This window comes from Gopherus evgoodei, chromosome 14 (genome assembly GCF_007399415.2).
Source record: "Gopherus evgoodei ecotype Sinaloan lineage chromosome 14, rGopEvg1_v1.p, whole genome shotgun sequence".
Classification (NCBI taxonomy): Eukaryota; Metazoa; Chordata; order Testudines; family Testudinidae; genus Gopherus; species Gopherus evgoodei.
In genome coordinates this window covers 16,323,100-16,340,482 of record NC_044335.1, presented here as the reverse complement: position 1 = coordinate 16,340,482, position 17,383 = coordinate 16,323,100, and the positions used below count along the sequence as shown (strand labels likewise).

General features: G+C 42.1%; 1 protein-coding gene across 1 annotated transcript in view; it reads left to right on the top strand.

Annotated features, from left to right (window-relative positions):
* The first annotated feature begins 3,436 nt into the window (after window positions 1–3,436).
* PARD6B (par-6 family cell polarity regulator beta) overlaps window positions 3,437–17,383 on the top strand; it is a 34,862-nt gene continuing 20,915 nt past the window's right edge. Inside the window, exons 1-2 of the mRNA XM_030533668.1 lie at window positions 3,437–3,680; window positions 12,090–12,312. Of these exons, the coding sequence (XP_030389528.1) occupies window positions 3,615–3,680; window positions 12,090–12,312 (289 nt within the window). The 5' untranslated portion in view covers window positions 3,437–3,614. The remainder of the gene's footprint in view (window positions 3,681–12,089; window positions 12,313–17,383) is intronic.

Below are 17,383 nucleotides of genomic sequence, written 5' to 3'. Positions count from 1 at the left end.
AGTAACTTAGTTGAAATGTAAAAACAGTGCCAGCCTTGGTCTACAATAGAACATTTTACCACGTCTGAACCGCACTGTTGTCAACAAAAACAACGAGGAGTCCGGTGGCATCTTAAAGACTAACAGATTTATTTGGGCATAAGCTTTCATGGATAAAAAACCCACTTTTTCAGATGTAATCACCAACATGGTGCTAAATACAGGCCTACTTCTACACTACAAACATTTGATGTTATTGTAATGTCAGTTAAGAGTGTGATTATTTATGAGATTTCTAATCCTGCTAAAGGTCTAGTGTAACTGCAGTTTTACCAGCATAAAAGTGTTTTTGTGGTATGGCTTATTTCACTTGGGGAATCAATAAAAACTATACCAGTAAAAGCATTTTTGCTGGTATAAACTGTGTACCGTAGTTACACAAGGAAAGTTTGCCAGTATAGCTATACCAATTTAGCTATGTCAGCAAATCTTTTCTAATGTAGACCTGGCCTATAAGTGTGATCAGAATCAAGAACTACACATGGTATTTCTACAGTGCCAATCACCATAGTAACTAAGCATTGAGTGTATGAGCCAAACCTTCCTCCTGCCCCTTCAATCTGAATTTTATCCCTCAATGCAACCTTTCAGCTGTTGGGTGCATGGAATAACACTATTTAAAAAATAGTAACTCTTGGGATGAGAAAGCTACATTATGGGAGAATAGTTGATGATATTGGAGTTCTGACCTGGGTGGTAAATGTAGGTGAGAGGGAGCTAAAAAACAACAAAAAATTAACAACCATTTCTTCCAGCTGTAAATAGGTCGGTAGAAACTGAACATTCCTTTTCTTGGGGGCAGTGAATAGTTTGAGTAAGTCTGAATCACAGGTTTTATGGAATTTGTGACTAAAATAGCTCTGTAATCTTGTGCTCTGCCTGCCATGGAAGTCCTGCCCCTCTCCTTACCTTTATCTGAAATCAAACTGTTCCTTACATTCCTTTCTTACACAATACCAGTTCACTGTGATGTAAGCTAGCTAGTGATTAATACCTTTTTATGAGGTTGGTTCCAGTGACTTGAGAGTATATCACCATGGCTGTCTCAGAAAGCATGAGGCCACACCCTACTCAGAGGAACTCCAACAACTCCAGGAATGCAAGAGAAGAAAAAAAAGTCATTAAAAGAAACCTAATAAATACGTAGCAATAACATCACCTGCATGGTGGTTTCAAGTGCTGGGAGCTGCCTGCAGGCTTTTTCACATCAGAAGAAGGCCAATTCAACTGCTCTGCAAATCCTTAGGAAGGCTGTGTTGTCCTCTGCACCTTCCCACTGTGGTCTGGCAGAATTGAGTAACTTGCTTGTAGAAGATGGCAGGGAAAAACAGGTTGAGCTGCTACCCTTCTCTAGTTTTGGTAATACGTAGTAAAATGATAGAATTAGAAGTTTGATTCCACCCTTGCTCACACAATAGAAATTTCACTGACTTCTATTTACATCAATGTGAGAGAAGAAAAAAGCTCTAAGCATAGATAAGAACTAGCACATCCTGTAAGCATTCTCTTTTGCCAGTGTAAAGAAAATAGAGACCAGAGAAAGCATAAGACTTGAACGGGATGCCAACTGATTTGCTGGCAAATACTCACTGGACAATAACCTCTCTCTGTACTAATCAACTTATCTGGCTGAGCTGAACCAGAGTGAGAGCTGCAGTTTCTTTGCCTTTGGTAGGGCTGGACTTAGATTTACCTGATCTACTACGTGCAAAAGTGCACTGGTTTCACTAAAGGTGCGATTTTGAAGTGATTTAGTTAAATTGTGGCAACTTTGTGTGTGGATGCCCTTTTATTGGTTTAATCCCGATTTATATCTAAGTATAAATGCAAACCAGAAGTAAACCAAATATACAGTCAGCACACTTACAAAATTCATTCCATTTATGGAGATATTACTGGTTTTAATGGAATTCCCCCTTTTAAGTATAGGGAATATTACTGGATCTGGTAATATCTCTAAAACAAAATGAACTTTTTAAATATGCCCAGTGTGTTGCATCAGTTTAAATATTTTTAAACCAATTTAAATCAAACTGGTGCAACTTCTTTGGATATACAAAGCTTCACAATTTGCATGACGCTGAGATGTTTGAGAGATGGATCAGTCTGTGAGTTGGTTCCTTTTCTGGTCCTGCAGTGGACAGTGTGGCTCATAAATTCCAAATATGTAGCTCTGTTCTGTAATAATGACTATAAACTAATCTCATACTTCAGGGCTTCAGCTGGCTGCCTGAAGGGAATGAGAAGGATTTGTTCCTCCCAATGTACAATTATAATCTGGGACAGGAAGGCTATTGGTTGGGGTAGATCAGTGATCATCTAAGGTGGTATCAGGAATTGTGTTTTAGATGCCTGGCTGGTTTATCTCGCTCACATGCTCAGGGTGCAGGTGATCCTCAGATTTGGGGCTGGGTAGGAATTTACCCCCAGGTCAGATTGGCAGGGATCTTGGGAGTTTTTCACCTTCGTCTGCAGCATGGGGCATGGATTACTTCCTAGGATCATCCTGGCATGTCTCACCTAATCAATTGCCTGCATTGCATGAGCCTCTCAGGGCATTGGCAGCATCCTGTTCTCTACCTGTGGCACAAGACAGTCTATTTTTCCGAGGACTGAAATGCTTTTGTTTGACTGAAGTAATTGTGCCCATCAGGGCTATTTGAGTGAAATGTGATGGCTTCTCTTGTGCAGGATTTAATGGTGATGATTTAATAGTCCTTTCTGGACATAAACTCCAGAAAACTATGTGCAGGAATCCCTAAAAATGAAGGGCCTCACAAAGCTGATTATCTGTAGTTGAAGCCAGTCCTGATCTTTGGTGGGATACTACAGCACCCTTATTTCCTCAAACACAGTCTCACAGCACCAAGAGGAGGTGTATTCTGATCCCATCCACATATTCCCAGCCTCTCGGGGGCACTTTGACCCCCCCCCCATAATCCCACTCTAGGTGATGTACTGTGGCCCTCATAATCTCAGAATTGTGGGGATGAGACCTTCTTTAATCCCAGTACTGGGTGGTGTACTGTGCCCCCCACAAGCCCAGCACCGGGGGGTTACTGTGCAATGCCAGGATAATTTGGAGGTGTGCTGTGTCCCCCACACAATCCGTTCTGAGAGTGGGTCTTTACCTACAATAACCTCAGTAATACGGTACTGACACCTCCCAACCCCCTGCCTCGCGTTCGCAGCCGCGCGTGTGCCTTCCACTTCGCAAAGCAGCCGAGCAGGTGCTCACGTTGCACGCACGCGCACTGGCTGCAGGTGCGCCTACGCTGTCGTTCCTTCTCGCTCGCGGGGCGACAGGTACGCATGCGCGCTCGCTGCAGGTGCACCGAGACTCCCCCTCCCGTCTGTGAGTCCTCGGCGCGCATGCGCTACCTGCCCCCAACCGGGAGCGGCAGGTGCCAGGCGCAGCTAGGCGTTCTGCGGGGCGGCTCCTCCCCCCTCCTGGCTGTGTGTGAGGAGGCGGCTCGGCGTCGGGAGCAGGTTGTGGCTGGGAGGCTGGGCTCGGAACTGCCCTGGTTCTCCCCCTCCTCCCACAGCGCGCCCGGGGACACAGACCGTCTGGCGGCATGAACCGGACCCACCGCGGCGCTGGGGGCAGCCGGGGCCCCGGCACCATGGAAGTGAAGAGCAAGGTGGGTAGCGGGCCCAGGGCGACGATCCGTCAGGGGCCGCAGGGGGCGGAGCGACCCTTTGGCGTGAGGAGGAGATAAGATGGGGGGGCAGGCGAGACCCCAGTACAAGGGGGAGGGCGGCGATGTCGATCCGTGAGGGGCCGACGGGGGCAGGGCGAGCTCAAGTGGATGCGGGGGGGCCCGTCGATCTGTGAGCGGCCGCCGGGGGCAGGAGGAGCGGCGGGGGGGATCGATCTATGAGGGAGAGCGGCGGCTGCGGGGAGTCGATCCATGAGGGCCCGCCGGGGGGGGGAGCGGCGCTGCGGGGGGGGGTCGATCCATGAGGGCCCGCCTGGGGGGGGAGCGGCGGCTGCGGGGGAGGTCGATCCATGAGGGGCCGCCGGGGGGGGGGGAAGCGGCGGCTGCGGGGGAGGTCGATCCATGAGGGGCCGCCGGGGGGGGGGAAGCGGCGGCTGCGGGGGAGGTCGATCCATGAGGGGCCGCCGGGGGGGGGGAGCGGCGGCGGGAGGGGATCGGTCCGTGAGGGGCCGCCGGGGGAGCGGCGGCTGGGGGTGCGTGTCGATCCATGAGGGGGGTAGGGGCAATGATGGCGGGGAGGGGGCGCGTCGATCCGTGAGGGGCCTCCGGGGGCAGGGCGAGCCTCAGTGAAAGTTGGGGCTGTCCCGAGGGGGGCATCTGGGCTCGGGGAATCCCTTCGGGAGTACACCCAAGGTCTGCCTGTGAGTTGCCGGCCCGAGACCAGGGCTGGTTCTGCACTAGTAGGGTACTGTGTGGGGGGAGGGAGAGCTGCTGACTCACCTGCAGAAGGTGGCACCAAGAGGGAGATTCCCAGGGTGGGGAGGGAGTGTGTCTGCAAGGAAGATCCAGGTTGTCTAAGGGTAGAGGGGTTTCTCTTGGGGTTTTCAGAGGAAATAAGACAGTTCTTTTTGCTTGGTACCTGTACCAGGGCTTAGGAGCAAGATGATTGGTGTATTGCAGGGGTTCTCAAACTGGGGAGTCGGGACCCCTCAGGGGTCACAAGGTTATTACATGGGGGTAGTGAGCTGTCAACCTCCACCCCAAACCCCGCTTTGCCTCCAGCATTTATAATGGGTTAAATATATATTAAAAGTGTTTTTAATTGATAAGGGGGGGGTCGCACTCAGAGACTTGCTATGTGAAAGGGGTCAGCATTAAAAAATGGTTTGAGAGCCATTGGTGTATTGTGTCACAGCCTTGTTATATTAGTCAAACAGCTATCACCATAGGGTTGACACTAGTGATAATTAATACTGGGTATTGTCCCTGTAGCCTAGGGTGACCAGATGTCCCGATTTTATAGAGACAGACCCTCAAATCAGGACTTTTTCTTATATAGGCTCCTATTTCCCTCCACCCTCTTCCTGATTTTTCACACTTGCTGTCAGGTCACCCTATTGTAGCCTGATGCCTCCTCTCAGCACTAGCCCCCTTGTCCGATCACTCTTCATCGCTTTTTTCCCCTCTATCCCTGACAGGGTTATGAATGATTATCCACTGCAAAACTTGATAAGTCTTAACAAAAGTTACAGCATAACTTTACTGATTGGGCAGGCACACTGCTTTCCCTAAAAGTACTCTACTGAAGTGTAAAACAAGACTGAGAAGGTTCTCCCTGAAACTGAATATAGACTAACAGAATATATAGGAAAACAAATGCAGATTATATAGGGAAAATTACTAGGGAGAAAAGGGGCTCTTCAAAAAATCAGTCTAGCTAACATGATTTGAAATGCCCTTAATACTATGCTTTTTTACTAGACTAGGATAAAAGTGTGTTTTTAAAACATGATGGCTAACGTGTTTTAACAGGATTTAAAGATCTAGTGTGAACAGAACAAAAATAAGTTGCCCTGCTAACATGTTTTTGGGGAAAAAAACAAACCTTTTGTCCTAGTCTAGACAAGATCCTAATTTAGATGCAGTACAGCAGTTCTGGAATCTTTGTATCTGCTCATATAACCCACAATTGTCAAGGTGTTGAACTGTGTCTTGGGTGGCAGGCCAGTCCTTGCCCACAGACAACCTGCCAACCTGAAACATATTCTCATCAGTAACTGCACACCGCACCATAATAACTCTAGTTCAGGAACCAATCCATGCAACAAACCTCGATGCCAACTCTGCCCACATATCTACACCAGCGACACCATCACAGGACCTAACCAGATCAGCCACACCATCACTGGTTCATTCACCTGCACATCCACCAATGTAATATACGCCATCATATGCCAGCAATGCCCCTCTGCTATGTACATCGGCCAAACTGGACAGTCTCTACGGAAAAGGATAAATGGACACAAATCAGACATTATGAATGGCAATATACAAAAACCTGTAGGAGAGCACTTCAACCTCCCTGGCCACACTATAGCAGACCTTAAGGTGGCCATCCTGCAGCAAAAAAACTTCAGGACCAGACTTCAAAGAGAAACTGCTGAGCTTCAGTTCATCTGCAAATTTGACACCGTCAGCTCAGGATTGAACAAAGATTGTGAATGGCTTGCCAACTACAGAACCAGTTTCTCCTTTCTTGGTTTTCACACCTCAACTGCTAGAACAGGGCCTCATCCTCCCTGATTGAACTGATCTCGTTATCTCTAGCTTGCTTTCTAGCATATATATACCTGCCCCTGGATATTTCCACCACATGCATCTGAAGAAGTGGGTATTCACCCACGAAAGCTCATGCTCCAAAACGTCTGTTAGTCTATAAGGTGCCACAGGATTCTTTGCTGTGTTTAAACTGAGTATTAAGGAGTGTTTCATGTCATTTTACCTACCTTGAATTAGAGAGACAAGGTGGATGAGGTAATATCTTTTATTGGACCAGCATTTGTTGGAGAGAGAGTCAAGTTTACACAGAGTTCTTCTGTGACAGAAGTTGGTCCAATAAAAGATATTGCCTCACACACCTTGCTTCTCTAATGTCTTGTGACCAACATGACTACAACAACACTGCATACATAAATAGAATTAGGTAATTTGGGGATTGTCTACACAGAGACATCTGGGAAAATTAATCCAAATTAACTAAAGGTGTGAATTTGAAATTAGTTAAACGATATTAAATCCCTTCGTGGATGCTGTTGTTCAGAATTAATGTGGCCTTAATTTGGTTTAGTTTAATTCATGTTGATCTAAAAAGCACATTTTCCTCTTGTCTAGGCGAGATTTAAAAGTGCACATACATTGGGGAAACGTGTGTTTCTCCACTGATGGAAGCTGTAATGCAGACTGGTTGTAAACATTTTTACCAGTGTGAAGCCTAATCTATAAATCCTGTGTCCTGTCCATTCTATAGTTTCCATCTTTGTTTACAATAACTGGTAGCTTTAGTATGGACAGGACATACGCATTTTTAAGAGTTACGTGACATGGCGGTAAAAATATACCATCATTTTCTGCTGTAGGTTGTATTGGTGCTAGAGCAGGGATGGGCAAACTTTTTGGCCCGAGGGCCGCATCTGGGTATGGAAATTTTATGGTGGGCCATGAATGCTCACAAAATTGGGGGTTAGAGTGTGGGAGGCTGTGAGGTCTCCAGCTGGGGATGCAGGCTCTTGGATGGGGCCAGAAATGAGGAGTTTAGGGTGTGGGAGAGGGCTCTGGGCTGGTGCAGGGGGTTGGGGGGGAGGGGCTAGGGATGAACGGTTGGGGTTCTGGGTTGGGACTGAGGGGTTTGGAGGGTGGAGAGGGTGCAGGATCCAGGCAGTACTTATCTCAAGCAGCTCCCGGAAGCAGTAGCACGTCCCTCTTCTGGCCAAATGCGACAGTGTGGCCAGGTGCCTCTGCCCCGTCCGCAAGCACCGCCTCTGCAGGTCCCATTGGCCCTGGTTCTCAGCCAGTGGGAGCTGGTGGGTTGCACTTGGGGCGGGGGCAGCATGCGGAGCCCCCTGGCTCCCCTGTGCATAGGAGCTGGAGGGGAGACATGCCACTGCTTCCAGGAGCCGTGCGGAGCCACATCACATGCGGAGCGGGGCAGTCCCCCGACCCTGCTCCCCTGCTGGATTAAAATGTCTGAAGGCTGGATTTGGCCCCAAAACCATAGTTTGCCCACCCCTGTGCTAGAGCAAGTGGGAGAATTTCAGAAGATTTGTGTGGACAGAAGCTAAAGAGTGATGGCACTTGCTGACTCCAAGTACTAGTTAAGCATGAGTGAAACTATAGTTGCTCTGAAGTTTTATTCTAACTTTTTTTTTCCATTGTAAATAGCCAAAGCAAAACTTGGGTGTATATTTAAAAACAAACCCTTTTTCATCCCAGGCTTCTAGGTCTCAAAAATCCATGTTTTTGAAGTGCTACAGGGCACGTCTTCACTAGCAATGTTAATTTGGCTTGTGTAGTCGCTCTAAAAAAAACCTCCATGAAGGGTGTAGCTTCCAGTAGCTCACACCCCTGAGCGAGAAAGTTGCAGCACTGTAAAGTGCCAGTGTAGACCGGCCCACAGTTCTTGGATAAATACTCTCATCCCCTCTGAAGTCCACCTCTTCAAGCACTCTGTCCTGTCTGAATAATCCCCCATAACTTTCTTGTCCTGTGTTTTGCATAGTGAAGCCTGTCTCTTTAAGAGAGTAAAGTACCATGTAAATACGTGACGTACCATTGCAAAAATTATGTTTTGGGAAAGAACACAAACTGCAATGAAATTAGAATATTGTTTTGAAATGGAAACAGCAATCACTACTTTGGAAAAAGATTTTGAGACTGTAACTTGCATGATTGCATTAACTGCACAAGCATGGAGACACAATAAATGTGCTTGTAATGTATGCAAGAAAATATGCAGTTATTTTTGAAAAGCTGGACATTCTATGATATTGTAACCTCAAACATGCTGTCCTTTTTAGCTCGTGAAATTTTATTTGATGTCTGTCACATTAAATTACACTACTGGAAAATTAATTCTAAGTAATATACAAACAGTGGCAATATACATAATATGTGGAAAATTCCTTGGATGTTGCATATTTCAAATTCTTGGGGAAACAGTTAATGGAAACAAAGGAGAAGTTCTTATTGATGTTATAATAAACCACACTGCTCTTTGACTGAAGGGAGTTCCTCCTGCAGGTTTTATTTACTTTGTTATGCAGAGGCGTGACTGAAATCAGAATGTGATTCATTCTACCTTATTGTTCACTAACGTTAGTGTAGTTAGCATATCTATAGAACAGAGATATTTGCAGTGAATTCCTTTATTTAAACATCTTTAGAGTGGGGAGGAATGTTGGAGTTCAGAAGGTATTGAGAATTCTTCATTTGTTGTGCTAACGGTTTGTTTGACTCGTTATGGTACTAATGAGCAAACGATAGGGTCCTTGTCTCTGCTGGGTTTTCACAGACTCCCAAGTTGAATGCAACTAAAACTTTTGATTATATTTTTGAAAATAAATGTGAGAGACACAGAACTGATGATGACAATAGCAAGGGTCTCATTTCCTATGTGGCACATTAGACCTAAACTATGCAACATGAACTCAAGAAATATGTTTCAGAGGGGTAGCCATGTCAGTCTGTATCAGCAAAAACAACAAGGAGTCCTTGTGGCACCTTAGAGACTAACAAATTTATTTGGCATAAGTCTTTCGTGGGCTAAAACCCCGCTTCTTGTCCTATCCTCAGAGGTTAAGAACAACAGTTTTTCTCCTCCTTGTAGCAACCTTTTATGTACTTGAAAGCAGTTATCACATTCCCTCTCCATCTTCTCTTTTCCATACTAAATAAACCCAGTGTTTTCAATCTTCCTTCATAGGTCATGTTTTCTAGACCTGTAATCATATTTGTTGCTCTTCTCTGGACTTTCTCCAGTTTGTCCACATCTTTCCTGAAATGTGGCGCCCAGAACTGCTCCAGCTGAGGCCTAATCAGCGCGGAGTAGAGTCTTGCTCCTGCTAATACATGCCAGAATGATGTATGCTCTTTTTAAAAAAAATTTTTTTTTAATTTTTTAATTTTTTTTTTGCAACAGTATTACACGGTGCCGAAGGTGGCACGCAAGCTGATTTTCAGTGGCACTCGCACTGCCTGGGTCCTGGCCACCGGTCCGGGGAGCTCTGCATTTTAATTTAACTTTAAATGAAGTTTCTTAAAAACCTCATTTACCATACAACAATAGTTTAGTTATATATTATAGACTTATAGAAAGCATCCTTCTAAAAAGGTTAAAATGTATCACCGGCACGTGAAACCTTAAATTAGAGTGAATAAATGAAGACATGGCACAGCACTTCTGAAAGGTTGCCGACCCCTGATCTAGGGGTTATAATGGACCACAAGCTAAATATGAGTCAACAGTGTGATGCTGTTGCAAAAAATGCAAACGTGATTCTGGGATGCATTAACAGGTGTGTTGTGAGCAAGACACGAGAAGTCATTCTTCCGCTCTACGGTGCGCTGGTTAGGCCTCAATTGGAGTATTGTGTCCAGTTCTGGGCACCGCATTTCAAGAAAGATGTTGCTCTTCTCTGCACCCTGTCTAATTTCTCCACAAGAGTGATTAAAGGTCTTGAGAACATGACCTATGAAGGAAGGCTGAAAGAATTGGGTTTGTTTAGTTTGGAAAAAAACAGTTTTCAGGTATTTAAAAGGGTGTCTTCAGGAGGAGGGAGAAAACTTGTTCACCTTAGCCTCTAAGGATAGAACAAGAAGCAATGGGCTTAAACTGCAGCAAGGGAGGTTTAGGTTGGACATTAGGAAAAAGTTCCTAACTCTCAGGGTGGTTAAACACTGGAATAAATTGCCTAGGGAGGTTGTGGAATCTCCATCGCTGGAGATATTTAAGAGTAGGTTAGATAAATGTCTATCAGGGATGGTCTAGACAGTTTTTGGTCCTGCCATGAGGGCAGGGGACTGGACTCGACCTCTTGAGGTCCCTTCCAGTCCTAGAATCTATGAATCTACACTGACTCATTTAGCTTGTGGTCCGCTATGATCCCCAGATACCTTTCCGCATTACTCCTTCCTAGGCAGTTATTTCCCATTTTGTATGCATGCAACTGTTTGTTCCTTCCCAAGTGGAGTACTTTGCATTTGTCCTTATTGAATTTCATCCTATTTACTTCAGACCATTTCTCCAGTTTGTCCAGATCATTTCAAATTACAATTGTATGCTCCAAAGCACTTGCAACCCCTACCAGCTTGGTGGTATCCTCAAACTTTGTAAGTGTATGCTTACACTGTCTATGCCGTTATCTAAATTATTGCTGAAGATATTGAACACAATTGGACCCAGAACTGATCCCTGTGAGACCCCATTTGTTATGCCCTTCCAGCATGACTGTGTACCACTGATAACTATTCTCAGGGAACGGTTTTCCAACTAGTTATGCACCCACCTTATAGTAACTCCATCTAGGTTGTATTTCCCTAGTTTGATTATAAGAAGGTCATGTGAGACAGTAGGAAAAGCTTTAGTAAAGTCAAGATCTACCACATCTACCGCTTTCCCCCTCCACAAGGCGTTTTACCCTGTCAGAGTTATCAGGTTTGTTTGTCAAGATTTATTCTTGATAAATCAATGCTGACTGTTACTTATCACCTTCATGTTTGCAATTGATTACTTAATTATTTGCTCCATTATCTTTCCTGGTACAGAAATTAAGCTTATTGGTCTGTAATTCCCCGGGTTGTCCTTATTTCCCTTTTTGTAGATTGGCACTATATTTGCCCCTTTCCAGTCTTCTGGAAGCTCTTCAGTCTTCCATTACTTTTCAAAAAATAATCGCTAATGGCTCAGACATCTCCTCAGTTGGCTCCTTGAGTATTCTAGGATGCATTTCATCAGGTCCTAGTGACTTGAAAACATCTAACTTGTCTAAGTAATTTTTAACTTATTCTTTCCCTATTTTAGCCTCTGATCCTACCTCATTTTCACTGGCATTCACTATGTTAGACGTGCAATCACTACCAACCCAATCTACAGTTGGGGTATGTGTTTATGTAGTTACATCGCACAGGGTGCAGAATCTTTCACAGCCCTGAGCATTGTAGCTAGGTTGATCTAATTTTTAGGTGTAGACAAGGCTTTAACCTTACATGTGGTTATTTGGGCCTGGAGTTAAATATAACAGTAAGAACAAAAATCTTTGCATAGAATCAAAAGTAAACACGTTCTGATTAAGACTTCGCATTGGAGCAGATTACTTCAAGACAGAAATAATTGCATACATATTTTGAACCATGTGGCATGGCCTCTGACATTAGTACATCTGAAAGGTCACCTTTTCACTCAAATCTTTAGAACCTTTTGGCTATGCATTAAGTTAATCATATTTTTTGTAAATTAAATTTTTGACCTGGTGAATGCTTCCTGTATCTTTCAAGTTATCCTGTTGTCTTGGTGTACATTGATTTCTGTCTTACTAAAATCAGATGTCTTTGTTGTAGTTTGGAGCTGAATTTCGACGGTTTTCTCTGGAAAGAACCAAACCTGGAAAGTTTGAGGAGTTTTATGGATTATTGCAGCATGTGCACAAGATCCCCAATGTTGAAGTTTTAGTTGGGTATATAGACATTCATGGAGATCTGCTGCCTATCAACAATGATGACAATTATCATAAAGCAGTTTCCACGGCCAATCCTCTGCTCAGGATTTTCATTCAAAGAAAAGGTAAGTTCACTAATTTTGTGTACTGAAAGTGTCCACTGTGTACAAAGCAGTACCCATGCACACGGTCACATATTTTGCCCAAGTCCCAATTAGACATTATCCTGTTTCTCCATCTTGATGTGTACTGACTTCTTACTGATCTTCACTGGGAACCTCCCAACTGTCCTTTGCAGCAGGCTGTTTGGAAATGTATATTGCACCATTGCTGTAGGGCTCGAGATTCCACTCTGTCCTATAACTCTGCTACTAAGCTATTTTTCTCTGTTTTTTTTTTTCTTTTTACATTTGGGAATGTCTGTAATACGTTGATTTAAATCTCATTTGCTCCAGGAAAAATCCATCCTCACTTCAGTAGAAATACTGCTTTATATGAAGTCTTCATTCATGAACATTTTCAATTCTTAGTTTATTCAAATTGGACAGAAACATTAAAGTTGAATCAGCATTCTCCAGTGAATGTTTTTGTATATTGTTTAAAGGCAGTTGCTCATGTCTGGTTTTGTTTCCACTGAAAGCTTAACAGTATCATGCATTCATCATATCCTAACTGGACAATAGGATGTTATTGAAATACAAAATAAGTTTGGTTTGAACAGATATCTTCTTTGAAGCAATGGGCATCAGTATAGCTTAAAGATTAATCTTATAACCTGAGATATTTTACATTTTGCTAATAAGTGTCATGTTGAAGGGTTGCTTATTTCAGCTGTCGAAGTTCCAATGGAATGATTATTTCTTATTCAGAATGGAAATTTGTCTTCTCCCACATCTTTCTTTCAGCAATAGGTGTAATTTCTAGATGAATGTTTTTGGTCTTATCCTTAAACTCCATCATTTGAGTGCTGTTTCAAAGTATTCATAATTTGTTGCATGTTGAATAAAGCTTTTGCTCTCTGTAGTAATTACTATTTAAAAGATCAATAAAACAGATATTTTCCCAGTGCAAAAACAAATATTTCTGATTCTTCTTCTCAGAAAAGAGAGAACTTTTTAGAAAAATGTTTTGGCTGAATTTCCTCTTTCCTAACAGAACTCTTAATAAAAATTTGTCATTTGTGAACCACCGTGTTTACAGCAAATACATCTTACTGCTTTAGGTGTTCATGGAACAGGTAAAGACTGTTTCAATCCTGAATTGGCAGGGAGCTGGACTACATGACCTAATAAGTCTTTTCCGTCTCTAGATTCTATGTAAGCTCCTTCAGCAGCCATATGACGAGAGAGATAAATCACTTTGTCAGATTGAGATTACTAAGGTTGCATTTATCACCATATGTTTTGTTACTACAGTTGTACATGCAACTCCTTGTACACATGTTAAAATTCATTCTTAAAGCATGATTGATTGACATGTAGATTATTTTGGTATAGTATGGGACAATGTTTCTCAGTTCTAGGCACTGACTAGTTTTAATTTTTAAAGTGACTTCCGTAAGTGGTCAGAGGGAAACACTGTAGCAACCAGCCATTGTCTTTCCTCCCCTTTTCCACTCCTCTTTGATACCAGTCTTATTGCTCTGTGACTCCATGCCTGAGCTGTAGAAGATGAGGAAATAGCGCTCAAAGTTGTTCCCAAAACTGGGTCTCAAAATCAGTCTGACAGCCAGTACCTATATTTATATTGTACCAGTGTGATTACTTTGAAAAAGATTGTACTGAAGGGTGATGTAAATCTAAAATTTGTTCAAATTGAAAAAATCTGAATTCTTTAATTTCTTCAAAGTCAGTCCATTATTTAAAAAAAAAAAGGTTGTTAGCAGCTCAGGCCTAGTTTCATGATGCTGAAAACTACTTCTAAATCCATGCAGTATAGCTTCTAATTTGTTTTATTGCTCAATTAGGTGTAATTGTACTCTATTTCCTGTTCAGCTGCATAACTTTTGTGTCTGCACTTCGGTGGAAGTGGAGATAAAGTATGGCTGAAGAAATACTCACCATTGACAAGGCTGCTTCAATTTGTCACTCTTGAAACTAGAATTTGATGAGGGGACAGAATAAAAATTAGATTTCTGTACTGCCACCCCTTTTTGAGACCTTTGTACCACCTTCTGCTACATTGCTTGAATAACAGAAATAACCTGTAGATTTTTCTAATGGGAAAGTTTATACCCAATATAACTTAAGCAGAGATAGTGGGGAACGACAACACCCTTAGCAGTAGACCACCACAATATGAGAGGAAAAGTAGATGTGTCTTCAAACACCTGAAAATGTCTAATCCCAGCATTTTGCTTATTTAGAAATTGATGTGTATTTTAAATGAGAAGCTAGAATGCAAGGGAGGGACACATCCATAGCAAAACCTGAGGTACATGTAAGTAGATAAGAATATTTTAGAATCCTGAATGTTTATATAAATTAATACCCGTGATATAGCTAGACCCCCAGAATAAAATGTCAAAGGCCTTGACTTCATCAGGAAAACAGGTGGCCTGGTCACATGTTAACCAACATGAGTTTAAGTTCAAATGAAGGCAAAGCAGTTTGTAGTTTTAACGCTATTAGCATGTTGAGGTAAACATTGTGTTCCTGCTGATGTTTACCTCAGCTTGTGAACAGGTGAAAACTAGAGACTGCCTTGTCTTCACTGGGATTTTATTATGCTAGGTAATGTGGTAAGAGAACACTTTTTCTCCTAGTGTGGACACACCCTAGCAGGGTGAGTTGATTATTTTTACTACTTTCTAATTTGTTAGCTTTATAAAGAGTTCATTATACTATGGCTGTGCTAGAATAAAAGTTAATTTCCCCAGAGATGAATATTGTCTAGGTTAAACATGACATTATCACCTAGGTTAAGACACAGTAGCTCACTCCTATCTGCATCCTGAAGTTACTTTTATAACAGATTAACAGGTATTGTTGATGTCTTGGAAGTGGTAAAAGGGAATTCAAAGGCTGAATTAATGTGGCTTTAATTCAGTCAAGATATATGGGAGTCTCTCTGTCTGCAAGAGAAACCTGACCTAGGGATGAAAAAATGTGAAGGCCAGCTGGTCATATCTTTTTGCCCTCTTCCACAATATAAGAACACAGGGTACTCAATGAAGCAAAAGATGTAGGGAAATACTGGGTTTTTTAATACCACTTTACTTAACATGTAGAACTCACTGTCACAGAATATTAAAGAAGCAAAGTGAAAATAATAAATTTTGATGTATAAAGGTGGAGAGAGACTTAAGAAATCACTTAATCCTTCCTCGCTAATGCAAGCTTGTTCACTGCAGCACTTTCTGGCATTTGTATCGTGCAGTACAGGGCTTTCTTTGTTTAACTCGTGGATGACTATTCCATAATATAATAAATATAGCCTGCTATAAGTTTTTACAGATGTAATCAATCTTTATGCTTCAGGACATAGACTAATAGGGAGCTAATGTCATGAACAAATTACCCCACAACAAAGCAGGACTGTATGATTTTAATCACTTCCATTATGTAACCAGCTGCAAGTGTAATACTACTTTGCTTCAACTTAATGCTTTCCTGCAGAAGTAGATGCAGGGTGGCTGAGAGAGAGATGCTGAGGATAGACAAAAACAGTAAGAGTCCTAATGCTCACCATTGCTTTTTTAAATGAGAGTGAGTCACTAGAGTTTGGGGAAAAACTATCACATTGTTTCTGGCACCCCATTAATCCTCCATGCAATTAATTTTGGTCCTGCTTGATGATTAGTGGAATGAAAGAAGAGGTGGGTTTTAAACTTTTCTTTTTTTGAGGAATGTCTCTCTGTTTTCCCATGCTTCCAGCGTTTTGAAATACCTGTAAAAGTTTTCCCAATTTAGTTTTAAAATGCCTCTAATCAATATTCAGGTCTCCATTCTTTTCTCTGTCATTTTATAAATGTTAAATAGTAATGTTAGGTTCAGTGTGGCTGACTTTAAAAAAAAAAAAAGAAAAAAAAGAAAAAAAAAGAAAAAAGATTTTTTTTGCCCCCAGATTTATGGTACTCTTATAAAATGTCTTCAGATTGTTCTGTTTATCTTAGGAAGCTTGACGCTTGAAGGATAACTTTACCAATAAGTGCATTCCTTTAGAAGCATATCAGAGGGCTTGTCAACAAATTGTGCAATTCCAGGTGTTGAATATTGGGTTGAAACTCAGTTTCAACTGTTGTAGACTTTTTTTAAATAATACATCACATACAGGTAAAATTAGTATCACCAGTGAGTTTGAGACCCTTAAAACGGGAAGTTTTTATACCAAGTTGACATTCACCGTTACATCTTTGTTGTTAACACCTTGTTCTTTGGCATTCTGCCAAAATATTTTTCACTGTAACTATAAACTGATTAGCTAGATGTCAGTACAAAGGTGTCTTTGTACTCAAGGACATTGCTTTAGAAAATTTTTGTTTGGGAATCGAGGAGAGGTTAAACAGAATCTTGCTGCCTGGTAGAGTTATGGAAATTAGTTTTCTTCAAGCTTTCCCTACTTCTCCCCCAAATAATGTAACTAATTTTCTATCTTAAATTTTCTGCTAGTTTAGAGTCTTTAGACAACATCCAAAGCTAATTAGTATCCAAAAAAACCCCAATGGTTTGTATAGTCTGTTGATCTGGAAATGTGGTAGCGTTCTGATAAGTTTAGGAATACTGTGTTTTTTCACAGTGCATCATTGAGCTTTAAGAAATGAATTTTAAAAGGTAAAACACTAGCTCAGTAATAGAGATTTCTGAGAGAGTTACATTTACTGTGTTTTGGGGTGGTGGTGGGGAGGGTGTTTGTTTTTTATTTTGTAGGATCGGAAACTCTTGAAGTTCAGATCTTTTCTAACAGGCAGTTTCCAGAATCTTATTTTTCTTTTCAGTGGCCCTTTCTTGTATTTTCAGGCATGTGTTCAAATGGAGGTCTTTTTTGTGGTGGTGTTTAAGTTCTAGTTGCAAAAATGAGTTTAAGAACCCTGCTTTTGTAATTGGAGTTTAGGTTCCTATGGTGACTTTAATAAGTCTGACTTAAATTGGGGGTGGGGGGGAGAACGCGGAAGGAATCTTAGTAGTTCTGCTAAACACTATTTGCAAACCCCATTATATCAAGGTATTACAGATCTTAAAATGTTGCACATACGCA